Source organism: Carassius carassius, chromosome 10 (assembly GCF_963082965.1).
Source record: "Carassius carassius chromosome 10, fCarCar2.1, whole genome shotgun sequence".
Classification (NCBI taxonomy): Eukaryota; Metazoa; Chordata; class Actinopteri; order Cypriniformes; family Cyprinidae; genus Carassius; species Carassius carassius.
In genome coordinates, this window is record NC_081764.1 from 9,244,960 (window position 1) to 9,263,791 (window position 18,832).

At 35.8% G+C, this 18,832-nt stretch overlaps 2 protein-coding genes and 1 pseudogene across 2 annotated transcripts; all 3 read left to right on the forward strand.

The window, feature by feature from the left end:
- The first annotated feature begins 3,493 nt into the window (after positions 1-3,493).
- LOC132151710 (histone H1.10-like) lies at positions 3,494-4,477 on the forward strand. The gene has a single exon (XM_059560027.1). It carries the CDS (start codon positions 3,583-3,585, stop codon positions 4,183-4,185), a length of 603 nt encoding a protein of 200 aa, XP_059416010.1. The 5' UTR covers positions 3,494-3,582; the 3' UTR covers positions 4,186-4,477.
- A 694-nt stretch (positions 4,478-5,171) lies between these two features.
- On the forward strand, positions 5,172-9,492 carry LOC132151734 (actin-related protein 2/3 complex subunit 4-like). Its single transcript, XM_059560063.1, has 6 exons — positions 5,172-5,292; positions 6,269-6,387; positions 7,300-7,411; positions 7,993-8,088; positions 8,264-8,434; positions 8,525-9,492. Exons 1-6 carry the CDS (start codon positions 5,290-5,292, stop codon positions 8,528-8,530), a joined length of 507 nt encoding a protein of 168 aa, XP_059416046.1. The 5' UTR covers positions 5,172-5,289; the 3' UTR covers positions 8,531-9,492.
- Positions 9,493-13,245: 3,753 nt separating this feature from the next.
- Positions 13,246-15,435, forward strand: LOC132152280 (myosin heavy chain, fast skeletal muscle-like; annotated as a pseudogene).
- Positions 15,436-18,832: the final 3,397 nt, after the last annotated feature.

The following is an 18,832-nucleotide window of genomic DNA, read 5'->3' on the forward strand; positions in this document are numbered from 1 at the left end:
CACCTTCATGACACACATAAACATACACAGACATAAAAAAACAAAGAACATGCATCTTCAATCTCAATCACCATATTCAACATAATATACAAATTGTCCATATGCTTAGACTTTATCTTAGTGTCAGTAATATAGAGTTGTTTAAAATTAACTAAAAATGAACAACATTTCTACAGCATTTATTCATCTTAAGGGTAACTTAAAAAAAATTTGTGCCCAGTACACTCTCAAATCTCTCACCGAAGATCATTTAGGCCATGCTTGCCTGTGCGTTTTTGCAGTTCTCTGGAGTCTTTCTAACTCTCGAATCCTGAGAGTGAGGGTGATGTATTTTAGGGGGTAATGCTGTTGCACTGCAGCTCCCCTCACATCTGCAGTTGGATGGCCCAGTCACCAGGATGTCCCTCTGACAAAGCACACAGACACACATCATGTATGCTTACCAGCAAAAGCAAGGGCAAAACACACACACACACACACACACACACTCGCTGCTCAGGATAGCACACAAAGTCAAAGAGATAGTATGCACCTGTTCTATGTCTATTTCTCTATCTACTCTACCAGTATCTACTTTATACTACTTATCTTCAATAGGATTTTCTTTAGCCACACTATTGTGTTCAGATCAGTACCATCTACAGTCTATCAATTCCTAGACATTATCTTTTTTCTCATTATGTGCTCGTCAGTGTCTCCTCTCCTGTTTTTCTCTTTTATTTTATCTTTTCTAGGGTGACCATATGAGCCATTTTCCCAGGACGCGTCCTTGCCAGGATTTCTATATTGCCTAAAACATCCAAAGTAGTTTGACCAATAACATGCAGATATGTTACATAATCAACCAATCGTGGCGTGTGAGAAGGTGAGATCTACAAAGAACGATCAAAGCAATGCAAATACACGTACATGTTAGGTATTTGTTCGTTCATTCAACTTGAAGTGTCGCTTTGCACCGATCATTGTATGACACCAAAGTACCAAAAGAGTGATTCGAATGCATAAGGAGCCGTCTGCTCTGCTCTCTATAGCTCTTATGAATGTCATACAATGATCGATCTGCACAGCACAAGCAGCCAAAATCTGGATATTTTTGCTCTCCTGTTCACTCTCTTCTGTCGTGAGACTCTTTTGGCTCAGATTCCTACATAACTGTGCCTCTTTGCTGTCTGAAATGCACTGGTACACCCACCCCCTAACATACACAAGTACACACACTTGTTCCTATATGTTTACATGCACATTTAAACACTTCACATTTAATTGGTCGCATGAAATTTCACCATCAAATCCATCTAGGATCTACAAATAAACACAAACTCTCATACAATCACATTCAAATACAAAGATAAACAACCTCATCAGGTTTTAACTCAACCTTTTTACTGTTTTGGGAGTGTGTCTAATGATTATTGAGTTTGTTAGGGGTTGTAAAACGTTTCCCCTTTTAAAACTTATTAAAAGACAGACAGTCGCATATTAATATATATATATATATATATATATATATATATATATATATATATATATATATATATATATATATATATATATACGCACACACAGACAGAAAAAAAATATTGACTAGCGTGACCTCTGCTGCACTTTGACCTTTAACCTTTCTCTGTCTCAAGTGAGAAGGTGCTAGACTTATTTTATTTGACAGGTGTTTGCTCTTTGTGTGCTTGTGTGCAACAGGAAGTAGCTACAACAACTCTGTAACTGTAAATATGACAACATGCATATTACAGTCAACGCATGACTCACCTGCAGGTGGGTATTGAACAGATCAAAAATGCCTATGTTGGATTATTTCCTCATCAAATTGTAATTCATCGGGTGCAGAAATGTAAGATTTACAGTTTGTAATGAATTTAAGAGGTCTGTACCCTGTTATTATGTGTTACACCTACAAGGTTTGGAAGGTGTGAACACATTGTACTATACATGTGTTTATTAAATTTCATCACAAACCATTATCAGTAGATAGACTGCCATCTAGTGCTGAATGTCTGGGATAAAGGCATTTAGAGGAGAAAGTGGATTCATTTTAAAAAAAAAATTTGTTTTGATTCTGAGAAACTGAACTGAGGTATTGCAGAATAATGAACTTCCACAACTTGATATGTTGATCAGACATGATGCATTCAGGTTTTTCTTTTGATTATATACAAATATCTACTTATTTCGTGGCATTAGTTATTAGTTCAATAAAATGTTATGAAGCTTATTGCCATTTATGTGATGGGTGGGGCCACGAAATACCCTAAACAACAACAAAATCATATGCACATTTCGCAAATAATCATGCAACTGTAACTGAACACCAGTGATATATATATATATATATATATATATATATATATATATATATATATATATATATATATATATCCTATTCCCTTGATATGTTTTGAAACTCTCAGAAGTATCACTGTATGGTTATATCAACCAAATCTGTATCCTGTAAGGTAGGACTAATTATACAAATGTATTCTGTGGCGACCCCTGAAGTTTTTAACAGCTCATGCCACAATAGGGGCGGAGATTGCACAGCATTTTTGAAAAATACCACATTGTTAGTTAGTCTCAATGTTAAACTGAACTTTGATTTGTTATATCGTGTCGTAATTATTTTTATGTTCTCTTCTTACTGTACCAACTATTATGTTTATCCAGATGGTCAAAATTAAATCACAGAACGTTTTAGCTTTCACAGATTTCTAATATGTCGTTTTAACTGCTCAGTGCAGTAAAGATCCTTTTGAGATGTTAACTATGATCAGATGTTCCTGTAACGAGTTGTCAGACTCCTCAAATTCTAGCAACTGAAGCTCAACTGGGATTCTGATCCCATACTCAACACTATTTGATATAATAAACCTTTTAAAACATAAAAAGTTTAATGACTAACGTAGCATGCAACTGTCAAATAATAATGTTTTTATTCGAGCAAAAAAAGTCACTTTCACACACAAGCGCAGGAGAATACAGTCACCAGGAACAAAAAAAGCAAAGGAAATAAAAAGTTTGCCAATACACAGCCACGGGAGGGCGTTTAATGTGTTAGTTGAGTGAAATTAAACTGCTTGCATCTCGAAGGCGTTTGGTAAACACGGACTGAGTAGTATAATTTCAGAATCGTTACTTTATAAATTTTCACAGCAAGTTTATTGTACGAACCGTCTCAATATCCTTAAAAAGATTTTCGTTGGCAAAGTAAGTGCCCCTACCCAAAATCGCAAGGCATTGTGTGGGCAAGATCTTTTCTTTGCTTTCTCGCGCCACGGTTTTGCATTTATTTCACCACGTTTGCACACTGTCAGAAAGAGCATCTTTTGCACTTCCCATATGAATCATTTAACTTAGTAATATATGTCATCCTAACAAGATAATAGATCCCAAAGTCGTGGAAGAAAACACAACTCCACAAGCGCCTCTGACGACGGTGTTGTTGTTCTCAATCACGTCCGCGTAGCGCCGTTAAATCTGATGATTCAGAACTCTGAGATGAGGCTCGCATTCTAGAGCTGATATTCTCGCGTTCTCGAATACGCCCATATAAACGCATCACATTTGATCATGTCTGCTGAGGTCGAAGAGTCGGCACCCGCCCAAGCCCCTGCTCCAGCAGCCCCCAAAACGAAGAAGGCTTCGGCGAAAAAGGCAAAACCTGCCGTGACTGCTTCTCCTGCCAAAAAGAAGAAAAAGAAGAGCAAGGGGCCCGGAAAGTACAGCCTGCTCGTCATCGATGCGATCCGAACCCTGGGCGAGAAAAACGGCTCGTCGCTTTTCAAGATATACAACGAAGCGAAGAAAGTGAGCTGGTTTGATCAGCAGAACGGCCGCATGTATCTGCGCTACTCCATCCGCGCGCTCCTGCTCAACGACACGCTCGTGCAGGTGAAGGGACTGGGAGCCAACGGCTCATTCAAGCTAAATAAGAAGAAATTTGAGAAAAAAACAAAGAAGAGTGCCACCAAGACGACTAAGACAGAAAAACCTTCAAAGTCGGGGTCCAAAAAAGAAGCGACCAAGAAAGTGAGTGCAAAGAAGAGCCCTGTTAAAAAGAAGACCTCGAAGAAGACGAGTGTTAAGAAGGCGACACCCAAACCGAAGAAAGCAGCTGCAAAAAAGCCAAAAGTCGCGGTGAAGAAGGCAACCAAGGCGAAGAAATCAAAATAGACTTTCTGTGAAAAAGAATAATAATATTTTTGTATAGCTTCTTGGAAAGAGAACACATAGATAAAGGGGAATGGTTTATATATATATATATATATATATGTATGTATTGATATTTTTGTTGACTTTAGTTATGCTGTCACTAAGGGTTTGATCGGATGTAGTTCTTCTAGAAAACGGCTTCATAGAGACACACCCACTTTAGTTTCTGTGCTGCAAGATGTCATGCTTATTCTTAAATGAAAGTAAAAGTTTAATTTGCTGCACTAAACCGGATACGTGGTACTAGCTAACTAGACGCTTTGTGGATATAAGCTAGAAGAGCGTTTTTTCATATGAAATTTTGATGAACTGCAAAAAATAACAACATACTTGTCCAATAAATCTGATTTTTTTTTTTTTTTAAATGATTGCACAAACTTATTTGACGGGTGTTTAATGGTGATCCCTTTTTAACCTGTTCATTTAAACAACAGCGTAAATATATCGCAAGATTAGATTAATGATTCAATTTTATTATATTACCCTGAGCATTTTATATGTGAACAGTAAAGGGTGCATACATAAAAATAATTTGAAATCACCAGTGAAAAGGTAAATACATTTAAAACTACTTATTTGGGATCAAGTTGTTGGAGATATAGCCTAAACTTTTTTTTCATAAAGTTATTTAATGTATGATCTCTTCCCCATACTGCTGTTTTTTTTTTTTTTAAATCCGTTTGGAGCACTTAAAAAAAACAAAAGAGACCCTCGTGCAAAATGATATTTTTAAAATGAATCAAAAATATTACTTGGTAGAGTAGTTTAGATACAATAGTACTGTGCATGACAACCTCATTTTACAACATTGCAAAAATGTCTGTATCAAGTAAAGTCCACAGTAAGCATTAATGTCAGCGAATGAAGCATAATACAGGCATGCTAGCCCTTTTTAGTATCAAGATGTCTTTGACTAAAAACAGTAGGTACAGAAAAATTAGTTTACAGTCGTCGCCCCTTACTTGGTGAAAAATTGGTATCTTCCAATGAGATGAGTGGCGTTACACGCGGAAGTCGCCCGGTGTTTGTAGCATTTCCGTCTTCTGCTCCAACGGGTACACAGAAATGGTAGGTTTGCCTTTCAGCACTTCGAGAAACAAGATAAATTTTGTTTTGTATATATAAGTTTTATTACATGAATGATTATACTGTTGTGACGCAAATGTCTGATTGCTGGTGTTTGTTTCTGCGTTGGTATGAAGTTGCTCATTCGGCTCGTAGAGCTAACATCCCCACCCTTATTCCTCAGTCGCGGGTTCACTGATATTGATTTGACTATTTAATATGTATTAACAATTGCAGCGCTCTGTAATACAGGGTTTTTGTATTATGGGCAAGCCAACTCAAACTGACCCGTTTCATATTAAATCTTAATCGATGACTAGCAAATAAACAAGCAACCCTTTATTATTAAATATACCAGTGTCGTGCTACACATTTTATTTCATCTGTATTGTTACGCATAAACGGGTGTATACGTGCAAATTCTCTTGATCTGGTTGCTGGTTACTAATGTGATATTTACTTGTTTTGCTTATCCACAACACAATATGTCATAGGTGCTTATCCCAGCTATAACAATATTAACTTGCTTTAGGTATGTTAATTATGTGTACAGGCAACTCGCTGTTTTATAGTCTAGTTCTATGCGGTGAGCTATTTCTGAATTCAAGGCAGCCCACATAATACTAAACAAGGTCAGAGTTTTAATATGCATCATCTTTCATGCAGGTTTTGCACTTCCTCCATGTCTTGAATTTAAGTTCAGGAAGTGTCAGGCTTCAGAAGTGTGCAGTCTATGAAAAGATTATTGGTGTTTGCAGGTTGACTGAGCCACTTAAAGTGTACAGCATAGTTTCTTTTTCTTTCTTTGGAGGACTTAAGTGCTTAAGTTCAGTATCCCAAGAACTCCCCTTCAGGTTCAGGCGTGTGTGGAACAAAACGAGTGGAAGTTGTGAGCCATTTGCTAAGTGCTTGCTTGCTGTAAGGTAGCTGACATTGTTCATCATCCTGAGTACTCATTTAGTTTGATTTGTTTCATCAGACGGCGACTCTGCGCCCATACCTGAATGCGGTGCGTGCTACACTGCAGGCAGCTCTCTGTCTGGAAAACTTCTCCTCACAGGTGGTTGAAAGACACAACAAACCTGAGGTTGAAGTCCGGTAAGTGTGTATGTGACTGTTTGCATATGTGTTTTATTTGTGTGTAAAAGTTACATGATTCAAATAGGGTCAGTGGCATAGATCTGGCTGGTTAAAACTTAACATAAAAATGTTTACAATATAAACAATTTGAGGTAGATAGTTTGAAAGCGAAATAGCGAATACTATTGTAGCAAAAGTTGCAGTAAACAGCCCAACCTAACCTACCAATTGAATATATATTCTTCAAAATTTAATTTCAGCTTTTAAAGAAATAGAGAACATATGAGAATTTCTAATGTTTTACTCTTGAGCATCTGGGTTTTTTTTTTTTTGCTCGTGCTGATTATTCCATGGTCCTTAAATGCATGACATCATGAGACCCCTGATAGTGTTGTTATTGTTAACAAAATCAGTTTTATTTTTGTTCACTAAAGCCTAAACAAAATATAAATATTAGATGAAAAGCTTAAAATTTAAATGAAAATTAGAAATGTTGCCTTGACAGTACTAAAATTGCTAAAACTTAATAGAAGCTATAAATAAAATGACACTTGCCTAACAAAAATAATAAAACTTGAATGAATTCAAATGTATTAATTTAAACTTAATTATTATAACTGAAAATATAAAAATAAAATTGAATTCAAAATATTAATCAATTCTATAATAGTATGTAAATTATGCTGATCCTTGCATTTGTATCAGAAAAATGTGTTAGAATGACCGTATGTCAGCTGATTAAAATCACAGTAGGCAGTGAACCGAAGCCTGATTTAATGTCTATGGTAATATGATGGTGATTCAGCATGCCATTTTAAAACCAGTTGTGGTGCTTACTGCAATAGACACTTAGCCTACTTCTATTGCATTGTATGCAGAATGTCAGTGTGTTTGTGTGTATGCTTTACTATTTCTGTCTTATCTCAACAGGAGCAGTAAGGAGTTGTTGCTTCAGCCTGTTGTAATCAGTAGGAATGATAAAGAGAAGGTCTTTATAGAAGGCTCTATCAACTCTGTGCGAGTCAGCATTGCTGTCAAACAGGTTAGAACACTTGTTGTTTTACCCTCAACTCACTCTTGCTATTCTTTCAGAGATGGATCTTGAAGTATTGGTATATATTGAAAATTTAAAATGTGACTAATAATACAAAAAGAGAAGTATTGTGGTGGTGATGAGACAAGTGAGAGAGACTGGTTTCACTCTGACTCAACACATGCAGTCCACTGAATGCGGTAAACCAGGGGATTTTTTTACCAGAGTCTTACTAAGTGGGCAGGGGGATTTAAATTAATACATTTTCATTAATGTTTTAAAATAAGCATGTGCTAAAAAACACAAACAAGCTAGGTGTAGTCGTAACTGATTCGTTTAATATATAAAAATTGGAAAACAAGCATTTTTTTCATAATTACAGCAGAAATACCAAACATATATATTCCAGTATGTCAGTATTGGTAGAGGGGGTCCTTTGAATATTGCGTTGGTGATTTTGGGCATTTTGAGTCACAAAGGCTGAGAACCACTGTGGAAGGCCAAGAACAAGCTAAGAATCCAGTTTGATGGCTTGTTTCTGTCTTTAATGGTCTGTGATTGGATGATGCATCTCAACCGGTCCACTAAAGGCTGATGAGATTGAAAAGATCCTATGTCACAAGTTCATGCGCTTCATGATGATGAGAGCTGAGAACTTCTTCATCCTGCGAAGAAAACCTGTCGAGGTGAGAGCGAGCGGAGAAACTTACAAAACCCCTAGGCCTATTTCTGTGATTACAAAGCTTTGTGTTCGCCATTCATTGTTATTTCTTGCCAACAAATATCATAAGTTCTTTGCTGTGAAATGTCTACATGTAATATGATATTTTAACAGTGAATAACCCTCCTTTCTTTTGTCAGGGATATGACATCAGCTTCCTCATTACTAACTTCCACACAGAACAAATGTACAAGCATAAGTTAGTGGACTTTGTCATCCATTTTATGGAGGAGATCGATAAGGAAATCAGTGAGATGAAACTGTCAGTCAACGCCAGGGCTCGCATAGTTGCAGAGGAGTTCCTCAAAAATGTGAGTCTCTCTGTAACCTGATTTAATTGAATGAATGTTCCCGTCACACCAGCAAACTCTCTTACTCTATATTCTGTTTGTGCTCAACAGTTTTAGGAAATTATCAGTACACCTTCTACTGGCTGCAATACCTGTGTCACATTGGATGCTGAAAAAACTGATGGAGAGCTGTAGGGCTACTGAGGAAGTAGTTGAGGTGTGATTTGTTTCCTGGACCACCAGTGAAGGTGGAACAGCTGGATCCAGAGGGTGTCGTCTGTCACAGGAATGAATTCCGAGTATTGCAGTATTGTAACTTAAGAGCAAAGTGATGGCTTTCACAGAAAGCCACAGTACTCCTTTTGTTATTGTTTTATTCCTTTTACTTTTTTTGCCCCCTCTCAATTTTTTTAAAACTTGTGCTAATGGCCTAATTTTGTTTTAAATGTGTTTTGTTTCTTCACACTCTGCAATTCCATTTTTGTATCCTGTCTCTGTTCGTCTTATCCCAAATCCCTTTGCTATTATTTAGTAGTTGAGAAGCGCTCACAACGTTGCAATATTCTGAATATGCCTCTGCTTTCCCTCGTGCTCATTAATATTAATGAGTTGGTACCGTACATATTTTAAAGTATAGACTCATTTTACCTCTGCCTTTCTAATAAACCTTAAAATCAGGGTGGGACTATATAAATGAAACCTCAATGATGCTCATGAGTACTAAGGAAAAATATTCAATGTCCAATCATTTAAAACGGATTGTTTTGCCATTGTCAGTGTTTTTTATAAATATGTATACTGTGTTCAGATTTTTCAAGTTAAGTTTTGATATAAAAAAAAAAACCTCACGCTTGGTGCACATGGATTTTAAAAATCATATCAGTCATGGCAAAATAATGATTATGCTAAATAAATCCCTTTATTGCTTGTAATGTGTTGTGTACTGTGGGAATGACCACTCTTTCAATTTAGGTTCAATTGCTTATCGCGGTAAGTTTTGTTCCAGTCGGTCTTCTGTACACTTTGAATGTTACAGTATGTACAATGCAATGATGGCTCATATTTGAAGATCCTGAAAAGGATCAGTAACTGTTTGATATGCAATACCTTTTTATGATATTTAAAAAAAAAAAAAAAAAGCTCATCACAAGATATTCAAATAGTAGTAGGAGTAACCTATTTTTAGTCGTTTATTCACACAGCCAAGGCCAGGTAATTGACCTTTCTTCTGTGTCACATGATATGTAGAAAATACCATAGGTTGGTATCATAATTTAAGAAATTGGTGTTATTATAATTGTAGTTTTTTTCCCTTTATTTAATCAGAATTATTTTCAGTTAAAAAATAAATCTAGGGATATGCCATTATTATTGCACAGATTTAGGGAGAATAATAATTCTGCAATTATTAATTTTATATTTAACTAAGATTTTGAAGTGGAGTTGGTAATACTTTTATAAATATCTGTTTTCTCTTGGTAGTATAGCAAAGAATTGATAGCAATCTCATGTTTACATAACTTTTTTTCACTTTTTATAATTAAAATGAGATAGAAATAAAAGTACTCACCTACCTCTTCTCCCTCAGGCTCTTTTATATATTTTGTGTTGTTTTCGAAGGGTAGCTGCATGAGTGCATCTATATTTGTTCTTAATTCTTATAAGATGATATGAAATCTTAAATATCATATATCCCTTTTCATTGAGGAGATGAGCTCACCCTTGTGGGTAACCTCTTGAGAATTTTTACAGAGCCCCTATCTTGTTTCCCATCCCAAGAAAACTCTGAGTGTAATTGGTATAAATCATTTAATCCCTTGTTGAACTGATGGGAAGTTCTTTAACAACCACAAGAGATGGGTCAAGAAATAAAGCTGGCAGAGGTGAAGTTGCCCTTACTGTACCGTAAAAATAGAAACCTTAAAAAAAAAAAAAAACAGGTCAAATAATTCTCTTCGGGTCACATAAGTATAACAACTATTCTATTTAAACACTGAAAATGGTCATTGTCTCAAACAGCCATATCCAATATGAAGATGCAGAAACGAAATCAATAAATTAGCAGCTTATGCACAAGTGACAACACTACAATGCTATGAATTGTATAAAAGAGCATCAAACTTCTCACATGATTCTAAAGTTTTTGTTACATGTCTTTTCTATAATTTTAATAATAAAAAAAATAATAATAAAAAAATTGGAATATGCCTGTTTACTTTGTTTAAAGCTTCAGTACATGTCTTTGATATGCAAAGCTCCAGACTATTTTGAAAAAGTGGAAATATTGTAGCAGAACTGCAATACTCTGTTTAAAATAACTTTAAATTTATCATCAGATAAAAAATAATATTCCAGAGAGGGATGCGAAGGGCAGTTAGAGAGAGTTTTGAGACAAAGCATTTTAGTAATCTGAACCTAGTATTTGTCCCCCTAAAAAACTGCCACAGTGAAGGAGGATGACATTTTTCCAATGAATCTTATCAAACATGGGGGGACACAAATTGAACATTATTGCATTAAGATCATATTTTGCAATATATAATTTTAAATAAATAAAGATTATCTGAAACAACAGATAATGTGAGCATTAAATTATTATATTTGTGCAGCAGTATGAAGTCTGTCTTTCTTGTCATTTTGCACTTGTAGAGGCTCTTCTGATCACCACTAACCCATACGACTATCCCATGATCAGTCAGGGTGAGAACACAGTCTAGAGCATCAATGGTGTGGAAGTGGAAGCCAAATGTCTGAGCACTTAACATTTGATGCATAATCTTATGGTTTTATACTCTATATATTATATTTTATATATTTTATACACTATATCAAATACATTGTAAAAGGTACATTTGATTGTTTTTGACTTGCAGACAGCTATTGATATTCTGGGCTTCAATGTTGAGGTGAAAATAGGCATCTACAAGGACAGGAGCTGTGATGCATCATGGGAAATTGAAGTTCAAGCAGAAGCAGAAGCAGAGGGAGGAACAGGCTGAGCTTGATGGAACTGAGGGTGTGACTTCAAATTAAGCTATAAAAACATGCAGATATGGTTACAATATGGATACATATAAATTATTTATTTAAAATATATAAATTTTTCCAGTGGCTCATAAAAATTACTACATATATCTGATAGTGTTAACATTCCGCAGGGTCTATTTCTTAACAAATGTGTTATTAAATGTATATATTATATTTGTACTATGTATTATTCTGTTCAGAAGCAGTGTCTGTTTAGGGTAATTTTACCATGTTAAATATGTGTTCATATTACTTGTGTTCGAAAAATGCTTATGTTAGTAATGTATGTACTTATACAGTGGTCAAGGTTGGTATTGTTATTTTTTCCACAATGATAAATAGTGCATAGTATAACAATATCACCTTTGTTTACTTTAAGCAGAGGTATCTCACATACATACCACATGTGAATGTCATGCATATTTTATTTCTTACTATGACACTTTTATTTTGTGGTGAAAGTGTACTTCAGAAGAAACTTTATCTGAAATGGATTGAAATCACTTCTCTTTCAGGTATAAAGTATTGAATGCTAGTGTCATCTCTGAGGGTCAGTTCATTGAAAATAAGAAGGCTTCAGAGAAGCTCCTTACCTCCATTAATGTAGATCCCAGTACAAGTTTGGACACACCAAGGTACACACTATCATACCATATTTTATAACTTATTATGTTGACATGACTCAGGCTCTTTGTTGCAGATATGTTATGAGGTGAGAATTCATCAAAATGATGAAGAGGAGGTATGGTTTTGCATATATGGTATCAGGTAACTTCATGTTAACACAGGATCTGAACATTTCTTCTGATTCTATGAATCTTCTCCATCCAGTACAACATCCGCACATTCATGAATGTGAAACATTTGCCATGGATGAAGCTGTATTTTAAGATCAAGCCTCTGCTGAAGAGTGCAGAGACTGAGAATGAAATGGCAGCCATGAAAGAGAATTTAGAAAAAACTGACAGCCAAGAGAAAACTTGAGGATGAATGCTCTGAGCTGAAGAAAGACATTGATGATTTAGAGCTTACCTTAGCCAAAGTGGAGAAGGAGAAACATGCCACTGAGAAAGATTTTTCAGAACCGATCCGATACCGATCCAATCAATACCAGCAAAGTTTTTTTTTAACCAAATTTAAACATTTGATTTAAATGTAGAATTTCAATACTTCTTTGTTGACCAGATCATCACTCTTTTGTGTTAATCACAATCTATACATACATAACTTCATTTTAATTAAAAATAACAAATGAATAAATATATAATCATAATCTACGACAAAAATACTATTATAAACTAGTGGATAATTCAGCAGCAAAAGATATTCTACATTCTTAAAAAAATCACGAATGCACAATAATTTTATAAAATCTAGTGAAATTATTTATTTACAAATAAGAGTGAATAAGTCTAAAATCTAGTAAAATGTTACACATTGCTAGCAAGCAGGTGGTGCCACTCCTGCCCAGATTGAGATGAATGAAAAAACGTGAGGCTGAGTTCCAGAGATTGCGCCGTGATCTGGAGGAGTCCTCTTTGCAGCATGAAGCGACGGCCACGGCACTCCGCAAGAAACAGGCCGACACTATGGCAGAGCTGGGAGAGCAGATCGACAACCTCCAGCGTGTGAAACAGAAGCTGGAAAAAGAAAAGAGTGAATACAAAATGGCGATTGATAACCTGTCAAGCAATATGGAGGCTGTCGCCAAATCAAAAGCACAAAAATAGCTTTTCCTGAACATTGTATTTTTATTATAACAGTCATATTTATAGCAATTTTACTTTCAGGGTAACTTAGAGAAGATGTGTCGAATCCTTGAAGATCAACTGAGTGAAATTTAAAGGAAAAAGCAAAAAGGAACACCAAGCAGAACTGGAAGGAGCTCAAAAAGAGGCCCGTTCCCTTATAGTACAGAGCTTTTAAAGATGGAGAACTTCTTTGAAGAAGCCCGGACCATCTGGAGACCCACAAGAGGGAAAACAAAAACCTTCAATGTACGATTGTTTTCGCAATTACAAAGTGCAGATGATAGAGAGACATTATCTATAATTTCATATGAATACTAATATTTGTATATTATTCATAGAGGATATCTCTGACTTGACTGAACAAATTGGTAAGACTGGGAAGACCATTCATGAGTTGGACTAGAAATCCAGACCGTTCTTGAGGAAGCTGAGGTAAGCTGAAGTTTTTCAGAATAACTAATATAATACTTAACAAAGCTGATTAACTGATTATTGTTCTTCTACTGGTCAACAGGGAACCCTGGAACATGAGGAATCTAAGATTATTCTTATCCAGATTGAGCTAAGCCAAGTGAAAGGGGAGACTGATGGTAAATTGGCTGAGAAAGATGAGGAAGTAGAAGAGATCAAAAGGAATAGCCAAAGAGTGATTGATTCCATGCAGAGCACTCTAGACTCTGAGATCAGGAGCTGAAATGAAACCCTAAGAGTCAAGAATAAGCTGGAAGGACACCTAAATGAGATGGAGATTCAGCTGGACCATGCAAATAGCAAGGTGACTGAAGCTCAGAAACAGCTTAGGAACGTCCAAGGACAGCTCAAAGTAAAATCGTGGAGCTCTTGTAAAAGTTCCAATTTTCCTCAGCTGGGAGCTGAACCTTATCCTCTTAAGTACTTATTACATTGAATCAAGTTATTAATCTTTTAACGGGATGCCCAACTGCACCTGGATGGTGCTCTGAGGGGTATAGACTAGAGGAATTGAAAGTACAGGTTGCTATGGTTGAGCACAGGAACAACATGATGCAGGCCGAAATTGAGGAGCAGAGATCTGCTCTCGAGCAGATCGAGAGAGGCCGCAAAGTGGTGGATGTCAGTGAGCATGTAGGACTTCTACACTCCCAGGTTTGTTTTCAAGTGTTTCCAATTTAATTCATCTGGGCTCTTAGATAGAATAGCCAATAGTAAACCATGTTAATTTCCAAAATACAGGACAACTGGTCTCATCATGTAAGTGCCTATTTATATGAAAGTACACATTGATATGTTTTATATGACTACGTGTCCATAGAAGTACACACATTTTTATCCAGTCAATTCCTATCAATTACATCTAGTGAACAGTGAAAAAGAGCTGTAGTCATTTGCAAGAACAAGATACAAGTGCTCATCTTGAGAGGATAAAGAAGAACATGGAGGTTAGAGTCAAAGTCTGGCAGCACCGTCTGGATGAGGCTGAGAGTTTGGCCTTGAAGGGTGGAAAGAAACAGCTCCGGAAACTGGAAGCTAGGGTATACTTGTGTAATATTAATAAAAAATAATAATATGCACAGTAAGAAGGCTATGAAATCCAAATGGTACTTTTTTTGTAATTTATTTTAGATCTATTTCCCAGGTTCGTGAACTGGAAAGTGAGGTTGAGGCTGAGCAAAGAAATAGTGCAGAAGCTATTAAAGGAGTTCGGAAGCATGAGAGAAGAGTGAAGGAACTCACTTAACCAGGTAGGTGATTTTACTTAACTTCTGAAAAAGAGTGTCTCGTCAACAGAGCAACTTTAGTTACAATGCCGAGTCTTTTTAACAGACTGCAGAGGATAAGAAGAATGTAACCAGACTGCAGGATCTGGTCGACAAACTGCAGTTGAAAGTGAACTCCTATAAGAGACAAGTTGAGGAAGCTGTAAGTATTATAATGGTCATATTGCATCATAATCAAGACATTATTATTTTGTTTTACGATTAAATAATCTATTGATTCCTGGGTAATATCCTCAAAGGAAGAACAAGCCAGCACTCACCTGGCAAGGTACAGGAAGGTGCAGCATGAGATGGAGGAAGCCCAGGAGAGAGCTGACATTGCTGAGTGTTCAACAAGCTCAGGGCAAAGGGCCATTATGTTGGAAAGGTATTTTTTAAAAGTTATTTATCCCATGGGAGTATACATAAACTAAACCCAAAAGTCCAGAATATTTGAATGTTATTTATGTTTGGGTTTTTTTCACAGGGAAAAGAGGTTGCAGAGTGAATCACATTTCAATAAGAGACAGCAATAAACAATCATATAATATGAGTTTGTGCTGAGTATGAGTCATGTGATGAATACATTTGACCACCAAACAACAATGGCTGCTGTTTTTCTTTTAACATTTTGACTTGTTCTCTTAATTTCGCTGATGACAAAAATCTAATAAATCTTTAATAAAGATTAAAGCTTCTCACATGGTTTAAAGTATCCATGTCAATCAGAACCTATGGTTACATGGTAAATTGTTTAAAAAGTGATGTGTCCTTTGCTTACACAGAACTGAAGTCGTCCTATTCGTCCTATATAGTAGGTGTCCTATTTTTTCCTTTCATGTGTACTTCTTTGGGGATATGATGTAACCTCAATGCATTTTGCAACGCTTGAACTGGTGCACACTGGATTACAACCAAATAAATGACTATTAATCAGCCTACATGGTATTCTGCCACTTAAAGTTTACACTTTTGTGAAGTAATGCGACATCGGATAGCAGTCCCCTGTGAAATCTAAAGGGTGTCCAAGTTGTATCAGCTAACCAACGTCTTGTCCTTTTAAGACTATAGGCTACTGCAATTCGCTGTGGGCCAATTTTCTAGATAGAATATGATTCACAATATAGTGGCACATCTACTTCTCCCAATCGTCAAAACACTATCAGACTCTGATGTCAGGACTGCCACTAGAATAACCCCTTGTTACGTCAACATGCTCCTACAGGTCTGTTGCCTTCTGTCCTCATAAACTTTCTCTGCTTCTCTGTGGTGATCTTATCTTTCTCTCCCTCAGGTACTCATTCTGCCATGCTTTGAAGCAATATTTTAGAAAACCACACCCTGTGGGTTAACATAAATATTAAAAGCAACCCAAAGCAAGTACAGTATGTGCAAAATCATGCAACTGCATCAAAAATATAATATAAATGAAAATGTCAGGGTTTCTACAGACATGAGCAAGTTAAATTTAAGACTTTTTAAGACCTTTTTAATACCATCTTATAAGACCTAAACCTGTAATGGAAATACACATTTTATTACATACATATATGTAATATTTAATGTGTTTAAATAAAAAAGAAAACAAAATATCATTGCTGTGATAAATTATGTTTATTACTACGATATACAGTGAAATTTTCATATCAGCAGACAATGTTCCATACAAAATATCCCTGCAAAATAACTGCATCCATTAGATTTTGGTGGAGTTAACAATTTTTATTTACCTTTACAAAGGCCTATTTTTTTTTTTACTTTTTAGATGTATGCATCATCTTTCATGCCAAATTATTACAAATTATCAATAAATTCAATAGGTCTGCTATGAGTCAGAATAAATATTTTCACCTGCAAATACAATAATTACAACTGCAATAAATAATGTTTTGAGAATAATGTTTTAAATGCATTTATGAATATACAAATAAGAAATGTTGAGGGAAAAATTCATATTTTCCCATACTTCCCAACTAAACCAGAAAGTGGCGACAAGTCACTTAATGAGCGAGTCACTGAGTCATTCATTCAACTGAGTGTGTTATCATGCTGGCACCTATTTACACACTTTTTAATGCAGAACATGAATGCATTTAACCTGCAATTACAAATGCATAAATAATGTTTTGATATGTTAAACATAAAACGTTGAATACTGATATTTGAATTTATTTATATAAAAAAAAAAGATACTTTAAATGTGAGATTAAAACCGCCAGTAGGTGGCAGCAAGTCACTGTTAATAGTGAGTCATAGCGAATGAACCGAATCATTTAAACGTTTGATTCATTCAGCACCAAACGATGTCATGTGGCTTTGTATGGGATTACTTTTGTTGGCGAAATAGAGCAAATACCGGAAATATGGTGTCTAAAACGTAAGAGTCTTAATAAAAGTTCTAGTTTATTGAACTGTTGTAAAATCAATATCACATTTGTATATTGTAATTTTTGGAGGAAAAAAGGCACTCCTCGTGTGAAATTCATTACCTATATGAAGTGGTATAAATATACACATTTTCTGCCCCTATGTCTTGAATTTGTGATCATTCTGACAGTATTTTAATAGACAGAATCATGCAGTGAACGAGCGCACTGTATGCGAACACGCACAATGCGCGCACACTGTAGGTGTTTAGAATGTTTTTTTTTTGTTTTTGTTTTTTTTTTTTGCATCTGAGAATATTGAGGCAAAATAGCTCACTTGTCATGGTGTTATTTAACTATATCATGTTATGAATAAACTATACATGTTGAATTTTTACCTCAGTGTGTTTCTTCTGAGTTTATTTGTGCTTTTACGCTCGTTTGTTCTGAAGTCTCTCACAAAGTGACAAACCGAGTGAGCCTTAACAGCGCGACCTTGATACCAGAAATATACTATCCATTATCAGTTATAGTTTACACTGAATTTTGGATAATAACATTAGAAGAATCATTCTCGCGCTTCGATACTTCGCTGGTTATTTTTGTCACTTATGTTTTAATCAGGCTATTAATCTGGTAAGGCAAAAACATTTAAAATGCTATAGCTCGATCTATATAATAATAATTATATGAATATAATGAAAATGTATACTTATCTGTGGTGGTACTCAACTGTACTCAACCCAACTGCATCCACCAAGAGGCTTTGTAAGCCGCTGATCTCTGCATGGTTTAAAGTGTAAATGCGGCATCATACTCAGACATTAAACATTAAAGCAAAGCCAATACAAACTCATTTGTCTTTTGCCACAAGAAGCAAAGACGCTGTATTATATTTCAAAGTCCTAAAATAAGAAGCAGAAACAACTTGAAACTATGATACAACTGTCTCATCCAACAACCATTATACCAATCCACAATCTTTAATGCCGCACACTTGCAGGCTCTTGACAGACACTAAAACACTTGGATTTTGTTTTGTAATATAATGCAGGAAGTTCAAGACATAATAAATCCCCTGAGCCTGCTGCCATTTGGTTGGTCAAAGACTGCACTGGTGGCTATATTTGCAATTTGTCCAAATAAGAATGTAGTGTTAGGGGTGGGCGATCAAGTTTCACATTTTTATTCGATGGAGCCCATTATATCTCAAGAGTAACTCCCCCACAATTTTTAAAGCTTTCTGCTCTTTGCCAGTATGAGATCACCTTTCCAGTGGAAAGACTGACCTTAAGGCTCACAAAGCCTACTTTAAATCAAATCTCATGTCACACTTAGCCAAACAGAGGAGGACCATCAGACTAAAGAGGTCCTGATCCACTATTTTAAATCTTAAAAGTGGAAAAAAAAAGGCCATGCACACATTAATCCAGCACTCTCGGCATAGAAAGGTCCAGCTATTAGCACACAATGACTCAAGCTGTTGACATCAAGGATTTTGTCACCACCTTGGACTTTGTTTCATTCCCAGGAGAGGCC